The sequence below is a fragment of the Heloderma suspectum genome, chromosome 1 (genome assembly GCF_057233095.1).
Source record: "Heloderma suspectum isolate Gila_16-S chromosome 1, 16-S_ref, whole genome shotgun sequence".
Lineage (NCBI taxonomy): Eukaryota > Metazoa > Chordata > Lepidosauria > Squamata > Helodermatidae > Heloderma > Heloderma suspectum.
The window spans coordinates 370,558,197-370,582,211 of record NC_139458.1 but is presented as its reverse complement, the minus strand read 5'-3'; the positions used below and the strand labels follow the sequence as shown (position 1 = coordinate 370,582,211).

The 24,015-nt window shown below is 44.9% G+C and overlaps 1 protein-coding gene across 1 annotated transcript; it reads left to right on the top strand.

The window, feature by feature from the left end:
* Nucleotides 1-58: 58 nt before the first annotated feature.
* Nucleotides 59-20,224, top strand: OPN3 (opsin 3). Its single transcript, XM_084828214.1, has 4 exons — nucleotides 59-620; nucleotides 12,597-12,916; nucleotides 16,658-16,909; nucleotides 19,542-20,224. The coding sequence occupies exons 1-4, from the start codon at nucleotides 242-244 to the stop codon at nucleotides 19,803-19,805; spliced, it is 1,215 nt and encodes a 404-aa protein (XP_084684340.1). The 5' UTR covers nucleotides 59-241; the 3' UTR covers nucleotides 19,806-20,224.
* The last annotated feature ends 3,791 nt before the right edge of the window (nucleotides 20,225-24,015 follow it).

The following is a 24,015-nucleotide window of genomic DNA, read 5'->3' as shown; positions in this document are numbered from 1 at the left end:
GCTCCCTGGGAGGGCCGGAGGCCGTCCCAGGCCGCTCGCTCCTCCCCTCCCCGCGTTTGGCGCCAAGAGCCGCGGAGCGCAGCGGCGGCCGCTTGCTTTGCGCTGGGCGCGGGCGGGAGGCGCGGCGAGGCGGCGCGGCGCTCCTCGGCACCAGCAGCAGCTTGCGCGGAGCCGGGGCGCGAAAAGCGCCAGCATGTGAGTGAGCGGAGTCGGCTCGGCGGGCGGGCAGCAACCCCGGGCGATGTACTCCGGGAACAGCAGCAGGAGCAGCAGCCTGGAGCCGACGCCGGGGGAGCAGCGGGACCTGGAGCAGCGGCGGCAACAGCAGGCAGCGGCAGACGCGGGGCCGCCCTTCAGCGCCGGCACCTACGAGCTGCTCGCCCTGCTGATCGCCACGATCGGCATCCTGGGCTTGTGCAGCAACCTGCTGGTGCTGGTGCTCTACGCCAAGTTCAAGCGGCTCCGCACGCCCACCGACCTCTTCCTGGTCAACATCAGCCTCAGCGACCTGCTTGTGTCGCTCTTCGGCGTCGGCTTCACCTTCCTCGCCTGCCTCAGGAATCGCTGGGCCTGGGACGCGGCCGGCTGCGTGTGGGACGGCTTCAGCCACAGCCTCTTCGGTAAGGCGACCGCGCGCGCGGCCGGGGGCGTGGGCGGCCTCAGGAGCGCCCGTGAGCACGTGTAGCGTGGCGGCCGGCGGCACAGCTTCGAGGCGTGTGGCGCTGCCAGCAAGAGTGAACCTCTGAGTATGTGCAGAGTGCCTTTTGTCTCGCCATCACCATCGGCTAATCACATTCGGAATGAGTGTGTGCCCGTGCAAGCGTCCAGCAGTGCTTTTAAGTCAAAGTGTGTATTTGGTGTGTGTTTTTTAAACTCACGGTTCGGGTCGACGCTGCTCTTTTTAGATATTTAGGAGGGGAAAGGAGGATGCTATTCTGGCAGCCCATTTCTTTCATTTGCCCCGCCTGAGACAACTGACAGCCCTTCCTCCTCAGATTGACCTCTTCTATCCCGTAATCCCCCAGCTCACCGCCTGCACTGACTTCTGTTCTTTCCTCCCCCTGCTGGGATTATCACCACCTTGCCCAGAATATCCCTTGAGCCAGAGTTCAGTCCTTGAAACTTTTATTGAAGGGCTGCAAAGAGGATGTTTCTGAACATGGGCAGAGCACACTTCTCTCACCACTGAGTAACTCAGTGTGTTGTTGCACAGTTGATATTAGGAAGCAGGGTTCCTAAGCAATCTGCAGCCTGAACATTTAGCTACTTGTGTAGCTAAAACCACATCACCCACATTGGCAGACTATGGGAAACCCTGAAGTTTGCAATAGTACAAAAAAAAACTTCTAAGACAAAAGCAGCAACAAGGAAGCAGGGGATGGTCTCAAAATAAGCCAGTGCACACTAAGCATGCTCAGTGGCCATGGAATTCTGACTGATGTCGGGGGAGAAAACTATTTGGGAAGTGGAATAGAAAGAAGGCATGGCTGACTGAAACTGAAGAAGAGCACTGAACCCTGCAATATTTTGCTGCAGATCCCGCTCAGTCATCGTCATTGTATAATCATCTCACCCACATTATTCACCATTTTCATTCTAATATACTAGTTTCTTATGAACTTCATCTTACGTTTCATCTTCTCCTCTACAGTTCCTCGAATCTTATCAAATAACTTTCCACTTCCTTCCATGCATATCTCCTGTTTCTCCATCTACTTGAATTTCTACACCAACTGCAAGCCATTCACAAGTTTAGTAAGCAATGATTTTGAGCCAGATCCTTCATCCCCAATTAATTTCCTAAAAAAGTCACAGAGTGCAGTTATTGTGATTCAAATATGATATCCTAAGTGAAGAAAAAGCCATGATTTGTTCATAACTACACTTTTCCCACCAAAATTGAAAGTGGGTGATATTTCCAGATAGAGGTTTGTATTTGCAGAGCACTTTCTTGTTAGGTAGAACTTCCTGCAAACATCTTGATAAATGAGACTATTGATTAATCAAGAAAAAGCTGGTGGAAATTTGCTTCCTCATCATACCCCTTTGCAGAGACAAATAATCATCAATCTACTTTTAAGTAGGCATCCTTAGTAGAGTGGTGTATGGCAGGGGAGGGCAACCAAAATTGGTTGAGGGGCCAAAGGGCCATTGAGGAAGCTGCCATGCAGGGAAGTTCTCCGCTCTTACCTCTGATCTGTGGGAGGAGCATGGGGGAATCTCTGCTATTATCTCTGATCACAGTGAGCCACTTCCGCTTTGTATAAACAACTCATTCGTAGCTTGTTGTGTGACATGTAAACCCCGACAGTCTGGATTGTTTGTGGGTTAAACAACCCAGAGTTAACCTACGATTCATTAATAGGTTAACTCTGGGCTGTTTAAGCTATAAACAACCCAGAGTGACAGGGATCGAACGTTACACTAACAACCTACCAATGGAGCGTTCGTAGGTTGTTTATGCAAAGTGGAAGCAGCTTGCGCGTGGCACGCAATTAACCCACAATTTGCCTTTGCAACATGCAAACCAGGTCTCATTGGCTCATTTCTGGATGCATGAAATTACTTCACTGGTTTTTTTTTTTCCTTTTGAGATCACAACAGGGGATATGAAAATTAGATCTGTGGTGGTTTGTTCACCCATGTGAGACATTGCTTGATGTTGCAGGCAACAGCAGTGATGAACACCTATGTGTGAATTGCTCCTGGGGCTTCAGTCCTAAATAGAATTAATTGTACGCTCTATTGAAATCAATATGATTTATGCAGATTTTCCATATAGCGGAGTGCCAGAGTGAGCTTTAGGCTCATCATGCACACTTCTCCACTACACATACAACCTTTAATGAGAACTCAGGTTTTTTCCCTGCAAGTGTCTGTTCAATTAGGCTGCATTTGCATGATCTGCCCATCTCAAAAAGGGGTTAGAGGATGAATCTCAGCCAGTTTATGTAGGCAAACGTAGGCCCTAAAGGTTATAAGCAGTGCTGGCTCCAGATTTTTGAGGGCCCTTGGGCAAGACACCGTTAATGGGCCCCCTCCCTCTGTGATTCCGCCTTCTCACTGCCATTGTCACCAACTGCTGTAGCTCTTCTTCCTGTCTCTCATCATTGCTGTCACTTGTTTGTTTAATAGGCAAAGAGGCAGTGAGCGAGTAGGCCGTGGCATCTACTGCTCCTCCTCCTCACCACCACTGTTGTCTGGGCCAGAGCGAGAGGCAGGTGAACAAACCAGTTGCAAAGGTTAAGAGGAGAAGCAACTCCAAGGGGCTGCTGTCGGTGGGCTCCTCCTGGGAGTGACCCCTCGGGAGATGCCTAACCGTGCCTACCATTGACGCTGACCCTGTGTATGGCTGGGGGCAGGAGGGCAGGGGGAGAGGAGCTAAGCCAGGACTTACTCCTTCACTCAGTCACATGGATAACTGTATACCCAGCCTGTGTGTGAACCAACACTTAGTCCAAACAAACGTACTGATGTGAGTTGTCTTGGAGGTTTACTATTTTTGCTGCCTTAATTAAAGTTGTCAGCTTGGTAGAAATGCTGAACAGTATTACTGAGTTTAATTTAATAGAAAAGACTTGTGCAGTGGTGTAGTGGAACAGGGCTTGCAGGGATGCAGCACTGGCACTTTTCTATCAGCAAGGATGCTGATGTCATCCATTACCCCCACCCCCTTTGTCTTCTCTGAGCTTAGTTGCAATCCTCACAGCAGCTGGATGGGGAAATGAATTTTCCCGGCGACAAGATATTGTTCCCTGGTGTAATGCAAAGTATTTGGGGGTGGTTTGGTCTTGAATGGGCAATGAAAACCCATTTGCTTAATAAAAGACCTGCTCCTGGTGTAGATGAAAACTGGTTTGTTGATATAAACTCTCCTTGAAGTCTTGACTATAGCGACTGTCATGATGAGCGCCTGCACTTCGAAATTTGCCACTACTCCACTGCACTGATGTAGAGATCTATGCTGTACCCACACAAGAATTCAAGTACTGTCTCTTCTTGTACCGTAGAAAAAACCACCAATCACTCTAACGTGTTTTTTTCTCCATTGTGGCAAGACATAGTCTTCTTAAAGCCATAACTACAACAGCTTCCCTCAGTATTTATTTATTTATTTATTGCATTTATTTCCTGCCTTTTTCCCTCTTGCAAGGAACCCAAGGTGGCTTTACATTATCCTCCTCCTCTCCATTTTATCCTCACAACAACAACCCTGTGAGGTAGGTTGGTCTGAGAGTCTGTGACTGGCCCAAAGTATGTAGTTTCACTGCTATTCATCAGTTTTTGGAAGCCTGCCTGTATTTTTATAATTGTAAATTGGACTATGTAAACACAGTCATATAAGAGCAAGAATTAATGTTCTTCTTACAAATCCATTTTTAAGTAGAAATATAAAAACAGGTTGTCAATCAATTTTATATGCCTGCATGCAAAGTAGACATCAGTATGACGTTTCCCTTTTAAGAAATTACCCATTTATAAGATGTGCACATCGTATAGTTCAGGAAGATATAATATAACTTGATGCAAGTTAAGGCTGAAGGCCTAAGCACAGTTGCAAGGTAGTAAGCCCCAGTGAACACAGTGGGAGTTATTTCCAAATAAACATGTGTAGGATTGTGCTGCATGCCTTTAAACCCCCCCCCACACACACACACACACAAAACAGTAATGGTAATTTAGGTGACACTGTGACAGTGCTTCTACAATGCTTACAATTAATATAAGTAATTTGTGGCAGTGACCCAAATTTATTCATTTTCCATTATTGGCACATGACTGGACATACTGTCCAGTTATTAAAAATATTTGCAGTCTAAATGGTGGTGAGGCTACTATCTATTATATGTATATAATCAACTGCCATATAGCCTGATCCATAAATCAGTTAAGCCGAAGGACTTGGACTGAATTAGACAGACATCCTGAAATGCAGTATTTTGCACTGGTGTATATGTATCTGTGTATATGAGTCACAGATGTTGCAATACTGGTGTACTATGGAGTTTTTTGACATTGCATTAGCCTAGTTCTTGACATTCACTTCCCTACAATCCCATACCCTAGGCACTGTTGAAGTCTTAAGCTTGGGCTGCTAAGCCCACTGGAAGCAAAATAGTTCAAACCCTAGTACTTGGATTTAACTGAATATTGATTAGGCAGATTGTGCCTTCATTAAACACAGCTAATATTCCTTGTCTTTCAACTGGCTTCTTTGATATTAACTTGTACAAAGAAGGTAAAAAGCAACAAGAATTAGCTCAGTCTTTCAGTATATGCTGCCAGGTGTATAGAAACCATATTCATTTTAAAATTATGTGTTAATCATTTTATATGTAATATTTATGATTGATTTGATTTGTACCACGCCTTTCTACCAAGAAAATGGCACTCAGGGAGGCTTACAATCATAGGACCTAAAAAAAAACATTTTAGTTTAAAAACTTGATAAAAGCGAAAAGGGCAGTATCTAATGGCAACATTCCACAAACTCAGATAGCACTAGTGGAGCTCTGCTGAATCATTCTGTTGTGCAAATGCTTGTGCATTTCACCTGCGCAACCGGTTGTGCAGTCGCTTGTACAGCCAGCTGCATAATCACTTGCGCAACTGCATTTGTGCGAATCTAACTGTAGTTGGACTCTGCTCTTGCACATAGTTCAGCTAGCATAACATCATTTGCGCTAGCAGAACGACACAGTTGCATACTGCCCTAATAAAACAAATGCATCAAAAATACAATTAAAATGTAACAATAACAGAATAAAAACAGCACCCCACCCAGTAGACCCGCTTCCATGCCAAAGGCCTGCTTGAATAAAAAGGTCTTTGCCTGCCGGAGGAAGGGCAGCAGAGAGGGAGCCAGCCTAGCCTCCCTTGGCAGGGGGCTCCACAGCTGGGAGCAGCCACCGAGAAGGCCGTTGCTCATTGGTGGAGCATTGAGTAAGAATCTCCCGGCACCACCTTCTGACATTGCCCTTCCAAGAAGGACCAGAGCCACTGTATAACAGTGCCTCCTAGGCCAGATCATAACATGTAACCTGACAGCCAATGCAGAGGCAAGAGAGGGGAGGCCATGACTACTGCTTTGTTCTTCCCATCAAAACTATCCAAGCTGACTTTTTTCTTCCGACATACAAATGTCACTAATATGAATAACTGTAACAGCTTCTATTTATTTAAGGAACTGGTAGAATTCTTGATAAAAAGGGCTGGAAGGGTCATAATCCCCATGCATTCTCTAGTCCCAAGGTGTGATATCCTCCATGCATTAATAAACCACACTTTTTCCTTAAGACACCCTTTCCTAAACTGCAGCAGATAAACCTATCTCATGTAGTTATAGTGCCACAAGCCATGATCTGCTGCCCTGTGTCAGACGTGCCTGCCTGGCTCTGGGATTAGTTTAGACAAGGGTCCAGGAAGCTCAAGCAAGTTAATTCAATAAAGTGTTAAATAAGGAAGCTGTTCCTAAAGAAATGAAAGCAAATTTACAAGGTTGCATTTAGCAATGGGGTCAGTCTGTACACACAGTATCAGTGATCTGTGAAATTACTTTCCCATAGAATTTTCCATTTCCCTAACATTCCTGCAGTTGAAACTGTCCCTAATGGTCTGCTATCTTGACATTGCAGAATGGAAATGGAAAAGTGAGCAAATCAGTTAGCTTAATTCAACATAGAATCTGCTGCTTTAAAATGTTTTTTTTTCCCCAGCTGCCAAACAGCTGCATAATCAGTGTAGTTATGTTTTGTTTTCAGGCCTGTCTCTGCAGACATGGGTAAGAGAAACCTATTTACAGAGAGGAAAGCTGAGATTTTCAGGTTGATAGTAGGAGCTTGGGGTTGTAATGATGTGTATTTTACACTGCTTATAGGCCCATGGACTGCATGGTGTACCTCCTTCAGGAGTAGGCAACCTGGTGCCCTCCAGATGTCTTTGACTGCTATTCCCATCAGTCCCACCCAGCATGGCCAATGGTCGGAAATTATTGGAGTTGTAGTCCAAAACATCTGGAGGGCACCAGGTTGCCCTGATTTAGACAGGGCATGTAGCCTTCCCAGTTGGTCTCAACCTTTATTTCAGTATTCTGTTCTTGCTAACAGTGATGGACTGAACATAAGAAGATGCCTTATACAGAGTCGGAGCATTGGACCATCTAGCTCAGTATTTTCTGCAGTGAATGTCAGTGGTTCTTCAGGGTTTCAGACCAGGGGTGGGGTGGTGTCTTCCCCAGCAATCCGTGGAGATGCCGGGGATTGAACCAGGGAGCTTTTGCATGCAAAGCAGAGGGTCTGCAATTGACCCTTCCCAGAATTTAAAGGTAAGCTTTGCCTTGCTACATTTCCAGCTCCCAGGGGTGGACTTGAACCCCATCACCTCTTTACCCATTGAGCTATCAGCCAGCTGATCAGCACAGCTCATGGTGTTAACATGTCAGGAAGTGGATTATAGTGCTCCTGGTGAGTATTAGAATACTACAATTGCATTGCCATATATCTAAATTGTAACTGGGATGGAAAGCCAAAATCTTTATCTTGGAATCGATGCTTACAACACTGTAAGCTGCGTTTTGGTGAATTAAAAGGGGTTGTTCGAATCATCCCTAAGATGCCTGTAATGCTTTATGTTTTTATGTCCATGTTCACTTAACATCTGAAATTTAAACAACTACCCAAATTGACAAGCACTGTTCTTCCCTGCAGAAAAATGTGTAGCTGTTGCATAGTACAGAGTTTGCCAGCTGTTGTTCATGGATGACCTACATATGAAATTTCAGTGCTGAACACTTGTGACAAGGGCTGTGATCATAACCATGCTTGCTTGTGTTTATGACTGGGACATAACAGGATTACTGGCTGCAGAGAGTCAAGCATGCCATTTTACCTTTTTCATGCAGCTTTCTGGTAAATTAGATGCGAGCTGCATATAAATACTTCATTCTTCGCTACTGTTGGACATGTGAAACTTCCATTTTCCCAATAAACCTCAGTAATCTCCCCAATTTAGTTTCTGCAGTGATAAAAATAGATAAGAGCATTATATTCAACCCCCACTGGTCAGCTTTGTAGAGCTGCCTGCTGAGATTTTCAAAAGTGACTGATAATTATAGGTACTTGTAAGATCCTTAGTCCAAAAACATGCTGTTGATGGAGACCTTTAGTTCATTGCTTCACTACTTAGTTATTAGCAGCATATTTGGATAGCAACGGTTAGCTAGAGTGGTGCTGTAGTAAGAGTGTTAGAGTAAGACTGGGGAGACCCAGGTTCAAATCCCCACTCAGCCATGAAGCTCACTGGGTGACCTGGGACCAGTCATTGGTCTCATTTGGACGTAATTCTAAACTAGCCTTTCCTAACCTGGTGCCATCCAGATGTTTTGAACGTCAGTTCCCATCAGTCCCAGCCAGCATGGCCAACAGTTGGGAATGCTGGGAGTCATGAGGACAAGCTGCACTGATCCTTAGGCTTGTGCACTCCCACACACACACATGGTCATGAGGATTTTAGAAGCTTTTGCATCCATTTTATATTAATCGTAGCTTGTGACATCTGCAGCCAATAAAATGTGGTTAAGCATAACTTCATAGCTTATGAAGCTGGCTTGTTTCAACAAATCATAGTTTAGATTAGGTCCAGTTTGTCACAGCTTGTGTTTAGTCTAAAGCTGTGGTTAATCTAAAACCTGGTGAATAAAAAACAATGATTTTTTTACAAATCAGATTTGTTTTTTGTTTTCAGAAAATAGAATACTAAATTTCTGCCTCATTTAAAAAATAACATAGCTAAACCTAGTCACTAACATGCTAAACTGCACTTACAGTCTCATAAAAATGAATTAAGGGCTCTGTCACACTCACAAACACTGAGTTAACAATCAGACATGGGCATTCATTTCAGTTTTTCTTCTCAAAAATTTGGCTCTGTCCAACTGGAATTGCTGCTGAAAGCCACGTTACGGCCGAATAGCCCCAATATCTCTCAGCCTGACTTACTTCACAGGGTTGTCATGAGGATAAAATGATGGCAGGTTAGAAATGTGAAGGCCCAGGGAAAAAATGGGAAAATTCTGGGAAAAAAACTTTATTTTCTGTGGATCATTTTTGTTTTTTTCCAAAAAATTGAACAGCTTTGGATTATGAAATATTTTCTTTTAGAATTTAAGACAAAGTATTTATATACTGTTACCCAGCTTTTACTTCCCCCACAATGATTTATAAAAGCTCTGTAATAAGAACACTTTTATAGAAAGACTAGAGATGTAAAATGTCTGGAAATAATGAAGCCACGAGGCAAAATATTTTTGCAGTCCTCTCTGTAAGATTCCTAGCATAGATAGTTCTTTCATTCCTTATTTAAATTATTGATCTAAATAATATTTTACTGATATACATTTATGCTCAGTTTCCCAACATGTGAGTAGAGTCACCATTGTGCATTCTTGACAGTAAATGTGCATTCTTGACAGCTTGGGTTTTGTTCTATAGAGTCCTAATCTATTCAGACAATAGTTACAAATTTACTGAGTTTACCTTTAAAAGTTTTAAAATATAATGCTAATTTTATGAGCAAACTAAGTCGTACATAAAATAACTTTAGGAATGTTCCTAAAGCAGTCCTCCCCAACTTGGTGCCCTCTGGATGTTTTTGGATCACAGTGCCCAGCATTCCAGACCATTGGCCATGCTGCCCCAAGCTGATGGCAGCTGAAGTCCAAAATATCTGGAGGGCACCAGGTTGGGGAAGGCTGTCTTAAAGCAACAATGACTTTAGATCTTTAAAGAGTGCTAAAAAGAATAAGTATTGCTTATTTTTCAGTTTATCCAAAACTTCCAATTCTTCTGAAACCCCCCAGAATTTTTTTTCCCCATGGCCACAAAATTTCCAGAAATTTCACATCTCTAGGCAGGGTAGAACCATGCCTTCTGCCATGAACTCCTTGGAGGAAAAGCAAGGTATAAACATAATTGATATTTGGGGGGCAGATTGTCTTCCTCAGTGCTTTATGTAATAAGTTTCCCAGTTATTAAAAGGCAACATTGCATTTTTTGTTTACAGTTCTTTTTAAGAAGGGTGGAGGAGGTAGAGGGATGACAGACCACTCTGGTGGCATAAAAAGAGGCAATGTAATGTGTGCAGGTGCTGAGGCGGAGGGAAGATTGGGATGTAGAAGCAGCTTGGAGAAAGGGCATTCTGCTATTAGAGCAAAGGCGCAGCAAAGAAGATTGGGTTGCTTTGTATTGAGGAAAGCAGGTGGTACTTGGAGAAAGGCGGTTCAGGATAGAAGTGGCGGTATTAAAAATGAGGAGGGAGCCATGGGAAGAAGAGAGTAAGGGAAGAGTTATAAGAGAAGAAGAAGATATATTTGAAAAACTAGACCGATTGTACTTCAGGCACTGGGGCTTACAAATGGTGGCAAGCATTGGGTGATGGGCAGCTACATCTGCAGTGCATAACCCATATCCATTCTGCTTGGGCAGGGAAAATACACACCAGAAAGATACAGACAGCTAATAAAAACCTTTCTGTCCCCCACAAGCAAGGGCTATTGAGCACTCTGAGCTGTCTGCAGGAAATAGATCTCCAGCAATGATTTCTGCTATCAAGTCATTGTGCACTATAAATAGCTAGCTGATTCCTCTTTAGGGTGAGGTGCATTACAGTTAAAGAGTACAGTCTAAATACCTTCCATTTGCAGGAAGGCAGTTACAAGGTGCCTCTCCTGTTCATCCATTGCACGCAGGGTAGTGCTGCAACCAGGCTACAATAGAACAACCGTACAGAAGCTGACGTCTGAATGTCTTTTTCATGAGTACACAGCGCAGGCACGAGCCATAGCAATAAAGGGGTTGTAAGAGAGAAGTAAGGGAAGTGTTTTAGATAGAGGAATCTCTGAAAGGCTGGCAAATTCAGAAGCCAACGGTAGCGGCTCAGGTGCTCTTGACGTACAGAACTTAACTGAGCGTAGCTTTCATTGAACTTGTAGAACAGTGTTTGCTTAAGACTGGGCTATATTTAGCTCTTGCATCCCTAAGCCTTGGGAACCTTTGGAGCATTAAGAATACATACTTGCAGAAAATCTAGTGAGAAGTAAACCCTTAAACCAAATGAAGAAGTTCAAATAATAGTAATAAATCAAACAAATCAGGAGAGCAACATGCCTCCAAAAGAAGTTGCCACCTTTTCTTTTGTTAATGCGTGTCAGCGAGTCACCTTAAGACAGAGCTTCACGTGTTCACTGGTTAACAGTAATGCATGCGAAGACATTTGTGGGAGAAAATCGGTGGGCAGGAGGAGGTGAGGGTACTTGACCTTTCCCCACCTTCTGACTTCCACACACAACCCCTCGCTCCAGTTTATCCCTGCCGTGTAAGGTGATAGATGTGCAGGCTAGGAGCAGAAAATCCACATTTATTCATGCTGTATGACCTGCTTTTACTCCTTGTTTCTGCTGGTGAGTGGATAGTTGCATAGATAGCCCATGACAGATGCTCCCAGGCATGGGGCCACGGGCAGTCACCTCATTGGCTGCCCTCAAACCCAGCCCTGTACACTGAGCTACTCACAAGACTAGTTCAGCACGTTCAAATAAACTAGGAAAAGATGACTTGTCTTGACTTTGGTGTATAAAAAGTGGCTGTATGAAGTGAATGACTGCTTAATCAATTTTAGTTTCTCAAATTACTTTAATCTACCCATAAGCTTCCAGGTAGGAACATGTGTACATCTTTCATGAGGCACTATTTCTTCATGTTGCGTATGCCCTACGCACATTTTGCAAACACAGAACTTTGATTATTTCTCACAAGTAGCTGATAACAAACTACCTGGCTGAGTAAACTCTGCCTTTGTTGAGATGCAGCATGTAAGGAAAGAAAACAGCCCATGTTGTTCTAAATCACCCTTCCAGAACCTGGTGCCCACCAGAGGTGTTGGGTTACAACTCCCGTTATCACCAACCAGCAGGGCTACAAATGATGGGATTTGTAGTCCATCTGGAGAGCACCAGGTTGGGGAAGGCTGTTCCAGATAACAACTACTATGTTGTAAAGCATCATCCCACATGTGAAGTGCTGGATTAAAAAATGGCAGAAAGAACAGCGTTCAGATGGTTTTGCTCAATCTCAGTCTTATCACTAGCATGGTGTTGGACTTGTATTGAATTCGTATTCTTTTTTCTTCCCTTTTAAAGTTCCACTGAATAGTCTTTTCGAAGCGTGTGCGTGTAGCAGCCCTCCCCAACCTGGTGCCTTCCAGTTGTATTGGACTACAACTTCTGTCATTTCCCAGCCAGCAGGGACAAGAAGTAATCATTCAAATGCAGGGTGGCTTTTCCAGCTAACATGCTGAGGTGTTACTAACTATAAGTAATAAGTGTTCTTTGCTAACAGACCACTAATAGAACTGTGGTCAACAGTGGGAAACATGAATTATCTGCTTATTCGGTCATTCAGATGTTTGTTTTTACCATACTGAACTAAGTTTACAGAGCAGTAAGATAAACACAGCAAATCACAACCTTTTATACAAAACAGATACAGCAGATAGTTTAAAATGATTGACCAAGACATGCTTTCTTCTATGTCTCCCTGCAGGAATTGTTTCGATTATGACCCTCACTGTCCTGGCCTATGAACGTTACATTAGAGTAGTGCATGCAAGAGTGATTGATTTCTCATGGTCTTGGCGGGCGATCACGTACATCTGGCTCTATTCCTTAGCGTGGACTGGAGCACCTCTTCTCGGCTGGAACCACTACACACTAGAAATACATGGATTAGGTTGTTCAGTGGACTGGAGGTCAAAAGAGCCCAATGATTCTTCCTTTGTCCTCTTTTTCTTTCTCGGTTGTCTAGTGGCACCAGTTGGGATCATGGCCTACTGCTATGGACATATTCTTTATGCGATACGAATGGTGAGTTGATTAAAGACATTGCTTCAAATTGGCAAGTGCAGCTTAGATTGAATCAAAATGTGCCTCATGTTATAAACCTTGTATGGATAAAATGACTGTATACTTGTTTCATAACTTGTCTTACTTTTTCTGGCCACGTTCTCCTTGACACATTTTAGTTCCTTTTGTGCATGAGAGCAAAATGTAACAGCTGAATTTGATATGCTTGATTTGAAGGACCTTTTCTTTGTAAACGCAAATATTATGGCTTTTCGATTTTTCCTGCTACAGTACATAGTGTTACTCTCCTAAAGGGAAATGGAACAAATCACTGAGCTATGAATAATGCTGAAGTTTGGGGTGGCTGTACAGAGTTATCTTTAGTTCTAGCCTGTGTCGTGGCAGAAATCAGTATTGTTCAGTGAGCAATAAATAAAGATTCCATGCAAGACTTAAGGATCACAAATCAATAAAAACACATTTACAGTAAGACTAATACTAAATATATTTACAAATGAGTACGTCCCATTGTGGTATTTACTTCTGAGTAAACATGCTTAGGATTGCACTATTAAATAAAGCTGTGTTGTCACTAAATATAGAAGAGAAGAATCAATTTGTAGTTCTGCATTTTCCACAGTGCCTTGTGCCATGGCTGTACCATGCACACTGCATAGGCAGGCAAGGTGGTAGGAGTTGGTTAGAGAGCAAGGCTAATATTTTTAATAATAATATTATTTTAATAATAATATATTTTTTAAACTGGCAATAAAGACAAAGAGGATAAGAAAGAGAAGCTGTTATAGGAAGAAGTGAACAAAAGCAGCAGGAGGGAGGGATGACAAGAAACTGGCAATTGGGGATAGGTTACAAGTTAAGTGTGAAAGAAGAAGGGGAGAAGAAATGACAGGAGATGGGTAAGAAGACTTGAGAGGCATGTGATGAGGGGAGAGAAAAAAAGTTTTCTCTACTTAGAGCAGAGGTCCCTAATCTTTTGGGGTCAGATTTGGAGCACTTTAGTCCCATGGAGCATTTGGGTCATCTTTGGGGGCACATTTGGAATGTTGAATGTCTCACAAAATAGCTGCCATGGTGAGGCCTGCTTATTCATAAAATGGCTGCTATGGTGGGCACAGTCAGTCACAAAACAATTGTTTCCCAGATGGCAAACTGATGAGACTAATAGAAAAGTAACTAGCTCAAAAATCTCAGTATAAGGTAGAGGTGGGGGTCTGAGCTCCAAAATACAAACCCACTCTTTCGAATCCAAATGAAGATTTTGAACCCAAATAAAGTGCAACACTTCGTTTGCAGCATGGCAGTCTCCCAGTTAAAAAATAAAAATAGAATAATCTTAAGAAATAACATTAAAATCCGGAGAGGCAGGGCCCCTGGTAGGCATCAAGAGAGTTGTCTGTGGGCACATTGGTGCCCGTGGGCACTATGTTGGAAACACAGATTTAGAGCCTCTGGAATAACAAATTCTTCTTAAAACAGGGAGGCTGAGTAATAATACTTCCAGAGCCAGTGTCTGTATTTAACTTGAGGAAAGCTGAATTATGGAACCCCCTGCTACAAGGAAATAGCTGTGGCCAAGAATTTAGCAATTTTCAGAGAGGGAGTAGATATCAATATAAAATGATATCCACAATTGCCAGCTGATTATACCAAACTCCCCCTCCATCTGTCACCATTTTGTGACCAGGGACCTCAGTCATTTTCAGCTCTCTCAGGCAGCCTTGGGAGTATAAAGTTTGAGAACTCCTGGTCTCCTGCTCTAGAGTTAATGATAATATTACATATTCATTTGAATAATACAGAAAGTCACACTATTTCATATTTATATTTGAGATGATAAACAAAATCAATGCATCTTTTTTAATTGCTAGCATTTGTTAAATAACAGGAATTCTCTTTATGGAATAATCGAGTTTTTCTAGGGATATTTTTTACTAGTGGTTCCTGAACAGAAATGGCGAACAAAATAAAAACACAGCCTTGCGGTACTTTATAGACTAAAGAAGCAATCCTATGGCTGCTAGACAGTGGAGAACTGACCTCCCCCCACTTCTGCGCTGCCTCCAAGGCAGTGCGGAACAGCCCCATGCTCCGTGCTCGCAAGAGGAGCGTGGAGCGGCCAAAAAGGGGCATTCCGGGAGGCGTTGCAGGGCGGGGAGGGCGGAAATGCCTGTACAACATATCCAATGTGTCGTACAGCAGCCTCCTCCCCCGCTCAGCCCGCCCACGGCTAGACAGCTGCAACTGGCTGTCTAGCCGAAAATGCAGGGCAGGAGAAGTGCGGCGGGAACTATAGCCTCCATGCTTCTCCTGCCCTGCATTGGATAAGCAGTCACCTCCGAGTTCAGAGGCAGCTGCCTATCCGAATAGGATTGCGCCCTAAGGGTTGTATCCAGACAGCCTTGCTTAGAGTAGTCCCACTGAAATCAGTGGGACCTCTCTTAAGTTTGACTAAGACTGATCCAGCCCTAACATTTATGATGGCATGGGTCTTCGTGAACTAGAGTTTATGCCATATTAAATTTGTTACTCTTTAAGTTGCCACAAGACCCTTAGCTGTTTTGGCTGCAACAGACTATTGGCTCTCTCCGGAAGTCACTGAATCTGGGATAGTTTTATTTGTCACTCAAATTAGTCTTTCACATCTTAGATCAGGGGTGCAGAACCTCAAGCACAGGGGACAAATCTGGCCCTCCAAGAGTTCAAATCTGCCCTGTTGGAGTTCCCCAGAAGGTCATGCCCCCTTCGCCCACCATTGATCGCCTTATAGTTCCCTGTGGCTTTTGTTCAATTGCCACCCCATCCTAAAATGCGTTTCCTAAGGCTTAGTTACTGGCACTGAGCTCTAAGCTAAAATACACTATTTGTCAGGGTTGAGCCCAGGCCCCTTGAGATTCCTGAGGATTTCGATTCTGATTCAGAGCTGGAACAGCTAGATCAGAGAACTGAGGAGCCCCCAGGCATTGGGAGAGAATCTTCCCAAGGCCTTGACAAACAGATGGCCCAGGCCAAGTTGCTGCCTCCACAGTAAGAACCCAAGTTTCCAAGGAGGAGGAAGAGGGGCATGACTTGAGAGACACCAGAGTACATTGCAAGTCAAAGCAAGAGAGTTAGGGATGGGGCTAAGGCACTCTGCCAGGATAGCCACTCTTAGACACCAACATAGAAGGGAGCCGCCCTACCAGAGGTACATCACTGTTAGGCAGGTTTGACCATCAGTGTCCACGGGCAAACAGTCAGCAACTTCACTACCCTGTGGATTGTCTTGCCTAGTAGAGCTCTTAGAATAGTTGTTTAGCGCCTGGTGCAATTTGAGAGCTTCCTTGAATCTGCATTGTGGAAAGCCTTGCCTTTAGCATAATAAAGCCATAATAGCTTGAACTATGAGTCTCTTCTGTTGATTGTGAGTGGGAAGGATGATCAAACACGACACTGGTATTTGGGGGGGGGGTTGTGCTCCTCCCTTTGCCTTTGACCCCACCCACCACTGGAGTACAGGCCACGAGAGCCCCCCCCCCAATTGGAATTCAGCTTTCAGACTGAAAGACCTTCTGCACCCCGTCTTAGATCATCAGACTTCAAATTAATGGTACACACACATGCTGAGGAGGGCTCCATTGGGATTTGTGGTGCCACAGGGACAGAACATCAGGTGGGGGGAAGGATCATACCTTAATTCTTTGAAGAGAGAGGATTAGCTGAAGCACTGTTTGATGTGTTTCAATCATTTTCTTTTATTTTCAGCTTCGTTGTGTTGAACACTTGCAGACTGTCCAAGTGGTCAAAATCCTAAGATACGAGAAGAAAGTGGCGAAAATGTGTTTCTTAATGATAACCACATTTCTTATTTGTTGGATGCCTTATGCTGTGGTTTCTCTTCTAATAGCCTATGGGTATGGTCACCTTATAAGTCCAACCGTGGCTGTTGTCCCATCTTTTTTTGCCAAATCAAGCACTGCCTACAATCCAGTCATCTATGTTTTCATGAGCAGAAAGGTAAGCCATTTAAAGGAGCATCCTTAAGACAGGTCACAAGGGCCGCATCTCATTTGTTGTGCAATATAGGGCCTCTTTTTCCCAAATGGAGCACAGGTAACATGCATTATCTCACAAATGTGTGTTCTCGTTCAGTGGTGGGTCGATAGGCAAGACCAGGTTTACTCTTCCTCAGATGTGGGATGCAAGGCCAGACAAACTTCTGTAGAAAATGGAAGCAGCAAGACCTAGCCAGGACTATCAGCTTTTGTACATGCGGCATGTATGGTGCACTCATGATGCTTTACTCATGGTTGTTTATGGGTTCTTTAGATGACATTGTGATTCTCCAGTTTTGCTTCTGTTTTTTAAGAGCATTTCCCTTTTTGTTTGTTTTTTAGAGCAGGGAAAATGCCCAGTAAAGAAAAAGTAGAAAAAATATACTATCTGAATTGCCCTACCCCACAATATTAATGAATATCATTTCCACAAATATAGATACTTCTGAAACCAAGTTCACTTGTTCATTATAGTTGTGTTGTGTTGGATTTTATTCTTGTATTGGCAGCGTTGAGATCAGATTCATAGGCTTTTTTGGAGTTGTAAGCTGCCTCTTTCGTTACTGTTCCTTATCTGCCGTACTCCTTTGAATGAATTCAGACAAGACTAAGCGAGCAATCTTATGGGGATAGGCAGCCGCCTCCGAACTCAGAGGCGACCACCTATCCAATGCGGGGTGGGCGGAGCATGGAGGGGAACTTCTCCTCCATGCTCCGGCCGCCCTGCATTCGTGGCTGGATACCGTGGACTTCGGAGCGGGGGGGGGAGGCAGGATGACGCATAGGAAGTGTTGTAGCAGCACTTCTGCATTCCCCACCCCTGGGAGCGCCCCCTTTGCCCCACTCCATGCTGCTCTTCCGAGCGTGGAGCCAGGGCATGATCTGCGGTGCCTATGGGGCAGCAGGGGAGGGGGTGAGGGGGCGGTTTTCTAGGAACCGATCTTGGAGCACGGGCTCCGAGTTTGGTTCCCAAAAACTAAACGATCCTATGGCCATCTAGCCACTGTCTAGTGGCCATAGGATTGTGCTCTAAGTGAAATCGATATTTGAGATCTTTATGTAGTTCCCAGGAATAATGTTTAAAAATACCCTAAAAGGCATAGGACATGGTGACCGACTGCCTGAGTCCAGTACGAGTGGTGATTAGAGATGGGAGAGAAATTCATTTAGTTCACATTTTAATGTAAAACTACCTAATTCGCACTTCCTGAATCGATACATGAACTCAAATGAAGTTATCCTTTGGTATTTACGCTTCTCCTAATTTTGTGATCCAGTTCTCCGATCAAAAAATGCATACATACATGTGTATATTAGGGGACAGTGTGTGCAAAAATATGCGTATTAGTGAAAATAATATGCACGCATGCACAGCTCAGTGGCAGAGCAGCTGCTTGGCATGCAGAAGGCTTCAGGCTCAATCAATCCCCAGCACCTCCAAGCAGGGCTGGGAGGGACTCATGCCTGAAAGCTGCTGCCAATCAGTGTAGACAGTACTGAATTAGATGGACCAATGGTCTGGCTCTGTATAAGGCAGCTTTCTGTGTTCTTACGTTTTTTCTTGCCAAGGCAGCTGGGCTAATACCGCCCCCCCCCCCATTTTCCAAGCTACACTGGGAGTTTTGTTGCCCATCCATGCAGCGTGGTAAGACAGAGTTGTGCCTCTGCCCCCACGCTCCAATTAAAAGTATAAGCAAGGAACAGGCTGTGTTTTGCCCTCCATGATGTTACCATGCAGCCAGAACTGATTGGCTAAATAGTGTTTTGACATTCTCATGCTCACAACATGGATCCCCAATTAGATGGGATCATACTGTGAAAAAAGCAGCCTCTGTTTTAAAAATGATCCTCGAGCAGTGGCTGCAAACTGCTGTAAAGCAATCTGGGGAAAAAGTTACATTTATTACATACACACTCTACCCCATCCCACCCTCTGCCCCTGGACAAAAATTTACTACGTGTCTGTTTGTTGGTGAAAATTCAGCACAGCCCTAATCCTGCCTATAGTGAAATCATACATAATTCACACATTCAAAGTCGTTTTCGTTGCGGTGCTTGGATTTCATGAAATGGGTCGGCCTTCCATTATTTTCACCACCACCACCACCACTTGTAGAGCAAGGTGAACATTTCAAAACGGTCTGATCAGAAACGTGAGAGGGAGATGCATTGCTCAAAAATTCTTTGTAGCGTTATCCTGTCTTGGTACCAATAAAGTTTGTCATGCACAGCAAGGATGGGGAATGTTATTGGACTGCATATCCCATCATCCTCCACGATTGGGAGTGGGGAGAGTTGCAGCCCACCAACATCTGGAGGGCCACATGTTCCCCACCTGTGATGCACAGAGATACCCAGTTTTGAAAACTGCCAGTAGCCAAGGAAATGCTCAAATGAAGCCTGAGCAGTCTTCATAGGTTTGTGAACCTCCTGGAGGAGGGGGATCAAGCAAGTGTACTTCAGTTTATCCTTTACCAAAAGTGCAGTAGGAGCCGATACTGATTTATGTGGCTCCAGCGTCCCTCTTGAATATACTGTGTAAGAGTGGGGCCTCCTGAATTCTGGATTTCCACTGTGATTTCATTTCCTTGCAGTTTCGACGATGCCTTATGCAGCTGTTCTGTGTTCGCCTCCTGAGATTCCAGAGGAGCTTGAAAGACAGACCAGCCATAGGAAACGAAAAACCAATCAGGCCTATAGTCATGTCCCAGAAGGCGAGGGACAGGCCAAAGAAGAAAGTGACTTTCAGCTCTTCCTCAATCATTTTTATTATCACCAGTGATGACACTCAACAGATAGATGGCAGTACCAAATACACTGGCACAAAAATAAATGTGATCCAAGTGAAGCCACTATAGCAAGCTATATTCAGCAGCTGTCTGGATTTGAGAAGACTTCAGCTGACAAAACTCTCTTGGTTCAAAGACTTCTCTTTGTAGCATATGAGGCACAGTTAGGAAGACAGGCAATATCTTTGAGTTGTGAAATACAGAAGCAGTTCAGGATGCAATCCTATACTTTACCTGGGAACATGTCCTATTGAACTCAGTGGGGATTACTTCTGAGTAGCCATGTATAGGATTGCAGTGTCAGTGACTAGAAGATCTGTAGCACATTCATTGTAGAGACTGTATTGAAAGAATGACTGAAAGATGCGGGGGGGGTTACTTAGAATACTTATTTTTCGATATCGTGTCTTGATTATCTAGCACTTATTGCACTGTAGCCATACCAGGGAAATAAAAGAGCTTCTCAAGTAGGCAATAGTTTCTTCCGAAGAGCCTCTGTTATTGTTATTTTTTTAAGCAGTGTCTGATGCTATATTTTAACATGGTGTACTTCCATATGAGACCGCGGTGGCTTAGTGGTTAAGACACTGAACTGCAGACCGGAAGGTCAGCAGGACAGCAATTCGAGACCCGAGTGCGGCGTGATGGAGTGAGCTCCCGTCTTCAGTCCCAGCTCCTGCCAACCTAGCAGTTCGAAAGCAAGAAATTGCAAGTAGATAAATAGGTACCGCCTCAGCGGGAAAGGTAACAGCGTTCCGTGCACCTCGGTGTTCAGTCATGCTGGCCACATGACCACGGAAGCATCTTCGGACAGCGCTGGCTCTTCGGCTTAGAAACGGGGATGAGCACCGCACCCTAGAGTCGGACACGACTGGTTGGGGACACCTTTACCTTTTACTTCCATATGCTGCTTTAGGCCTCTGTACTGTAGATGATACCTGAAACACTTATCTTGTATTCAGTGTAGGGCAGCTTACCACAACCAGGCACCCTCCAGATGTGTTGGACTACCATTTCCACCCCCCTTAGCCATGCTAGTTCAGGATGACTGGAGTTGTAGTCCATCACATCTGGAGGGTGGCCAGTTGTGGAAGGCTGTGGTAGGAGTATACACCGTGATGACTTTTGTAGGCCAAGCTTGTGGCTCATGTATAAACAGAAGCCAGCTCAGCAACAAAAGAAATTGGCTCCTCTAGGTGTCTTGGTGTGTGACATCTTTTCCACCTTAAAACTAAACTAATTATATTTACAAGAGATGAGATGAGAAGAACTAGAGGAGGGTGGCCATCTTAATAACAGCTGTGCTCAAGAAGTGGAATGTTAAAACAGCAGAAAGGCAACACTTAAGGCAAAAGTGCATGAACATTTGTTATAAAGACGGATGATGTGGCAGACCTTCCTTGTGAGTGCAGAAGTTCAAAATACATAAAGGAGAATGCAAGTAGACTCCAAAGGCCAAGGACTGATAATCTGAGTCTAAGAGCTACTGATCTTGAAGTGGTGTTTTTATTTTAGTGTTAATAGTGACCACGGCAGGAGGGGGGTAGCCTTTCCCCACCACAGTCCCAACAAAAATCCCCCTCACGTGGTGGCTATTAGCCTTAGAAGGCAACCACCTTAGTTTCCATTATGCAAATCCAACTGGCACATGCAAGGTGGTTAACAAGCCACCGTGGCTTATTAACAACCCTGCAATCGTGTGAACCAGGGGGCTGTCTTCATGAGCGATTTAGTGCAAATTTAGAGCAGTTTGAGTTCCTTCACAGCAGATGACATTGTCTCTAGTCCACTGCCAACCAGCCACTTCCCTCTTGAAAAAACGCATTTTCTAAAATTCCTTTTACTCCGACTTCTTTCCTGAAAGCGGCTCCCTGGCAGTTTTACCACAGTGTGCCATGTTCCCCCCCACACACATTAAATCCTGGGCATGCCTCTGTGACCTGGCAGTGACATGGTCAAAGGGGTGGGACACCCCATTCCCTCTTGTTTCCCCAGTGGATGTAATTTTTTCCATCGAGGAGCACAGCAGCAACCGTTCACATGACCGCAGTAGTGGGGACACTCAATCACCTTAGGTAGCCTGCTTTTAATCTTTAACCTGTCCTCCCCTTCTTTGCATGTTTACTCAGAAGTAAGAAATAAATCTCACTCCCCTGCAGTAAAAGGGTTAAAGGCTAACTTCAGTAACTTGCCCTAAAGCGCTGTTTCGCTTCTCTGTTGCTCTCTTGAATTGCTATTGGACGTGCTTCTTTGATGTCCTGTAGTTTCTCTGATGTAAAGTCATTTCTCCCTTGTTATGTAAAGTCCCTTCTCCCTTTATCACGGTAACAGGTAGGGAGAAGGAGAAAGGGGGTGGGGGTTGGAAGCCATAGGTAAAAGTGCACACATGGAGAAAATGGGGTGGGAGCAATAACTCCACAGCCAATTGCTGGAATGGGGTGAAATTGGGGTGGTGGGAAGATCTCGGGGGGAGCCTTCAGATTCTGCACTGAAGGACTGGGGATTTTGGCTTCTTCAGGGATATCTGCACATGGGGGAAATTACTTGCTCGCCATTCATAATGATGTAGTAGCAGAGTCAGGGAGCCTGGAAACATGCATCTCTCATTGGTTGAGCAGCCCCTTCCAGTTTGAGGATGTTCAGTTCTACTCCCCTCAGCGCACCAGGAAGTATGTTCCTTTCAAGCGCTGTGTGACCCCTGAAAACTGGATTTCAAATGTACACTACACTCAGCTTATCTTGCTTCGTGTGTCCCTGACAGACCAAAGCCGATTCCATGAAAATCCGGGTAATACTCCAACGAGCTGCCCCTTTCCAGCATGTAACTCCTTTGCTGAGGGAACTGCACTGGCTGCCTATTCGCTACCGGGCCAGGCTTAAGGTGTGCTAGTGTACAAAGCCCTAGACAACTTGGGACCAGGATACCTGAGAGAGCGCCTTCTCCCTTACCAACCTGCCCGGTCACTGAGGTCATCGGAGGGCTTGCTCCTGATGGTTCCACATGGACCCATGGCCCGGCTGGAGTCCTCCAGGAAAAGGGCCTTCAGTGTGGTGGCCCCCTTCCTGTGGAACTCCCTGCCCTCGGAAGTCAAGCAGGTGCCAACGTTGTGTTGCTTTCGACACCTCTTGAAGACATTGCTATTTCGAGAGGCCTTCCCTGAGTGACCAGCCATGGTTTATTAAGTTTAGAAACTGTTCTTCTAAAATGTTTTAATTGTTTTAATTATGAGGTGTTATGCTTTTATCTTGTTGTTCACCACTTTGAAATCTTTGATGTGGAGCGGTATATAAATATTGTAAATAAATTAAACAAATAAGGCTGCAAAACAAGCACCACTACCACCCCCTTCTGTCAGGGGTGGGGAACTTCTTTCAGCCCAAGGGCCAAATTCCATTTTGGAGAAGCTCCGGGGGCTGCATTCCAGTGATGGGTGAGGCTGAAGGCAAAGGGGGTGGAGCCAAGGGCAAAAGGGGTGGCACAAAATTACCAGCATATTGTAGCTTAAGGGAGCAATCCTATGGCTGCTAGTCAGCGGCTAGATGGCCATAGGATATGTGGTTTTCCGGGGACCGACCTCAGAGCCTGCGCTCCGAGGTCATTTCCTGGAGAACCGACCTTCCCCGTGGCCTCGCGGGCAGAACAGCCCTGGGCTCTGCGCTCAGAAGAGGAGTGTGAAGTGGCCAAAATGGGGTGTTCCAGGGGGCATTCTGGGGTGGGGAAGGCGGAAATGCTGGTACGACGCATCCCACGTGTCGTCCGGCAGCCTCCTCCCCCGCTCTGCCTTCCCACAGCTATGCAGCCACAATCGGCCGTCTAGCCGCAAATGCAGGGCAGGAGAAGTGCGGAGGGGACAATCCCCTCCGTGCTTCTCCTGCCCTGCATTGGATAGGCAGCTGCCTCTGAGCTCAAAGGTGGCTGCCTATCCCCATAGGATTGTGCCCTAAAGCTCTTACTGTCAACTACCTAAGCCTTAGGAGAGGCATTTTAGCCTTTTAGAATGGGGGGAAATACTCTACAGCTGGGAAACCCACCACATGCTCAGTGATTGGTGGCAAAGAGGTGACCATCTGGGGAACCCTGGAGGGCTGAATTGGCAACTCTGAGGGCCAGATTCACCCCCCGGACCTGCAGATCTCTACCTTTGTCCTTCTATATTCTGTTACTGCTTCCTCCTCTCAGTAAGAACAACCTACAGGTGCCCACCATCCACAGTGCATCCTCTCCTCATCTGACCGCAGGAAAATGGCAGTTCTGGCCTGGAGTGAAAACCTTTCACAT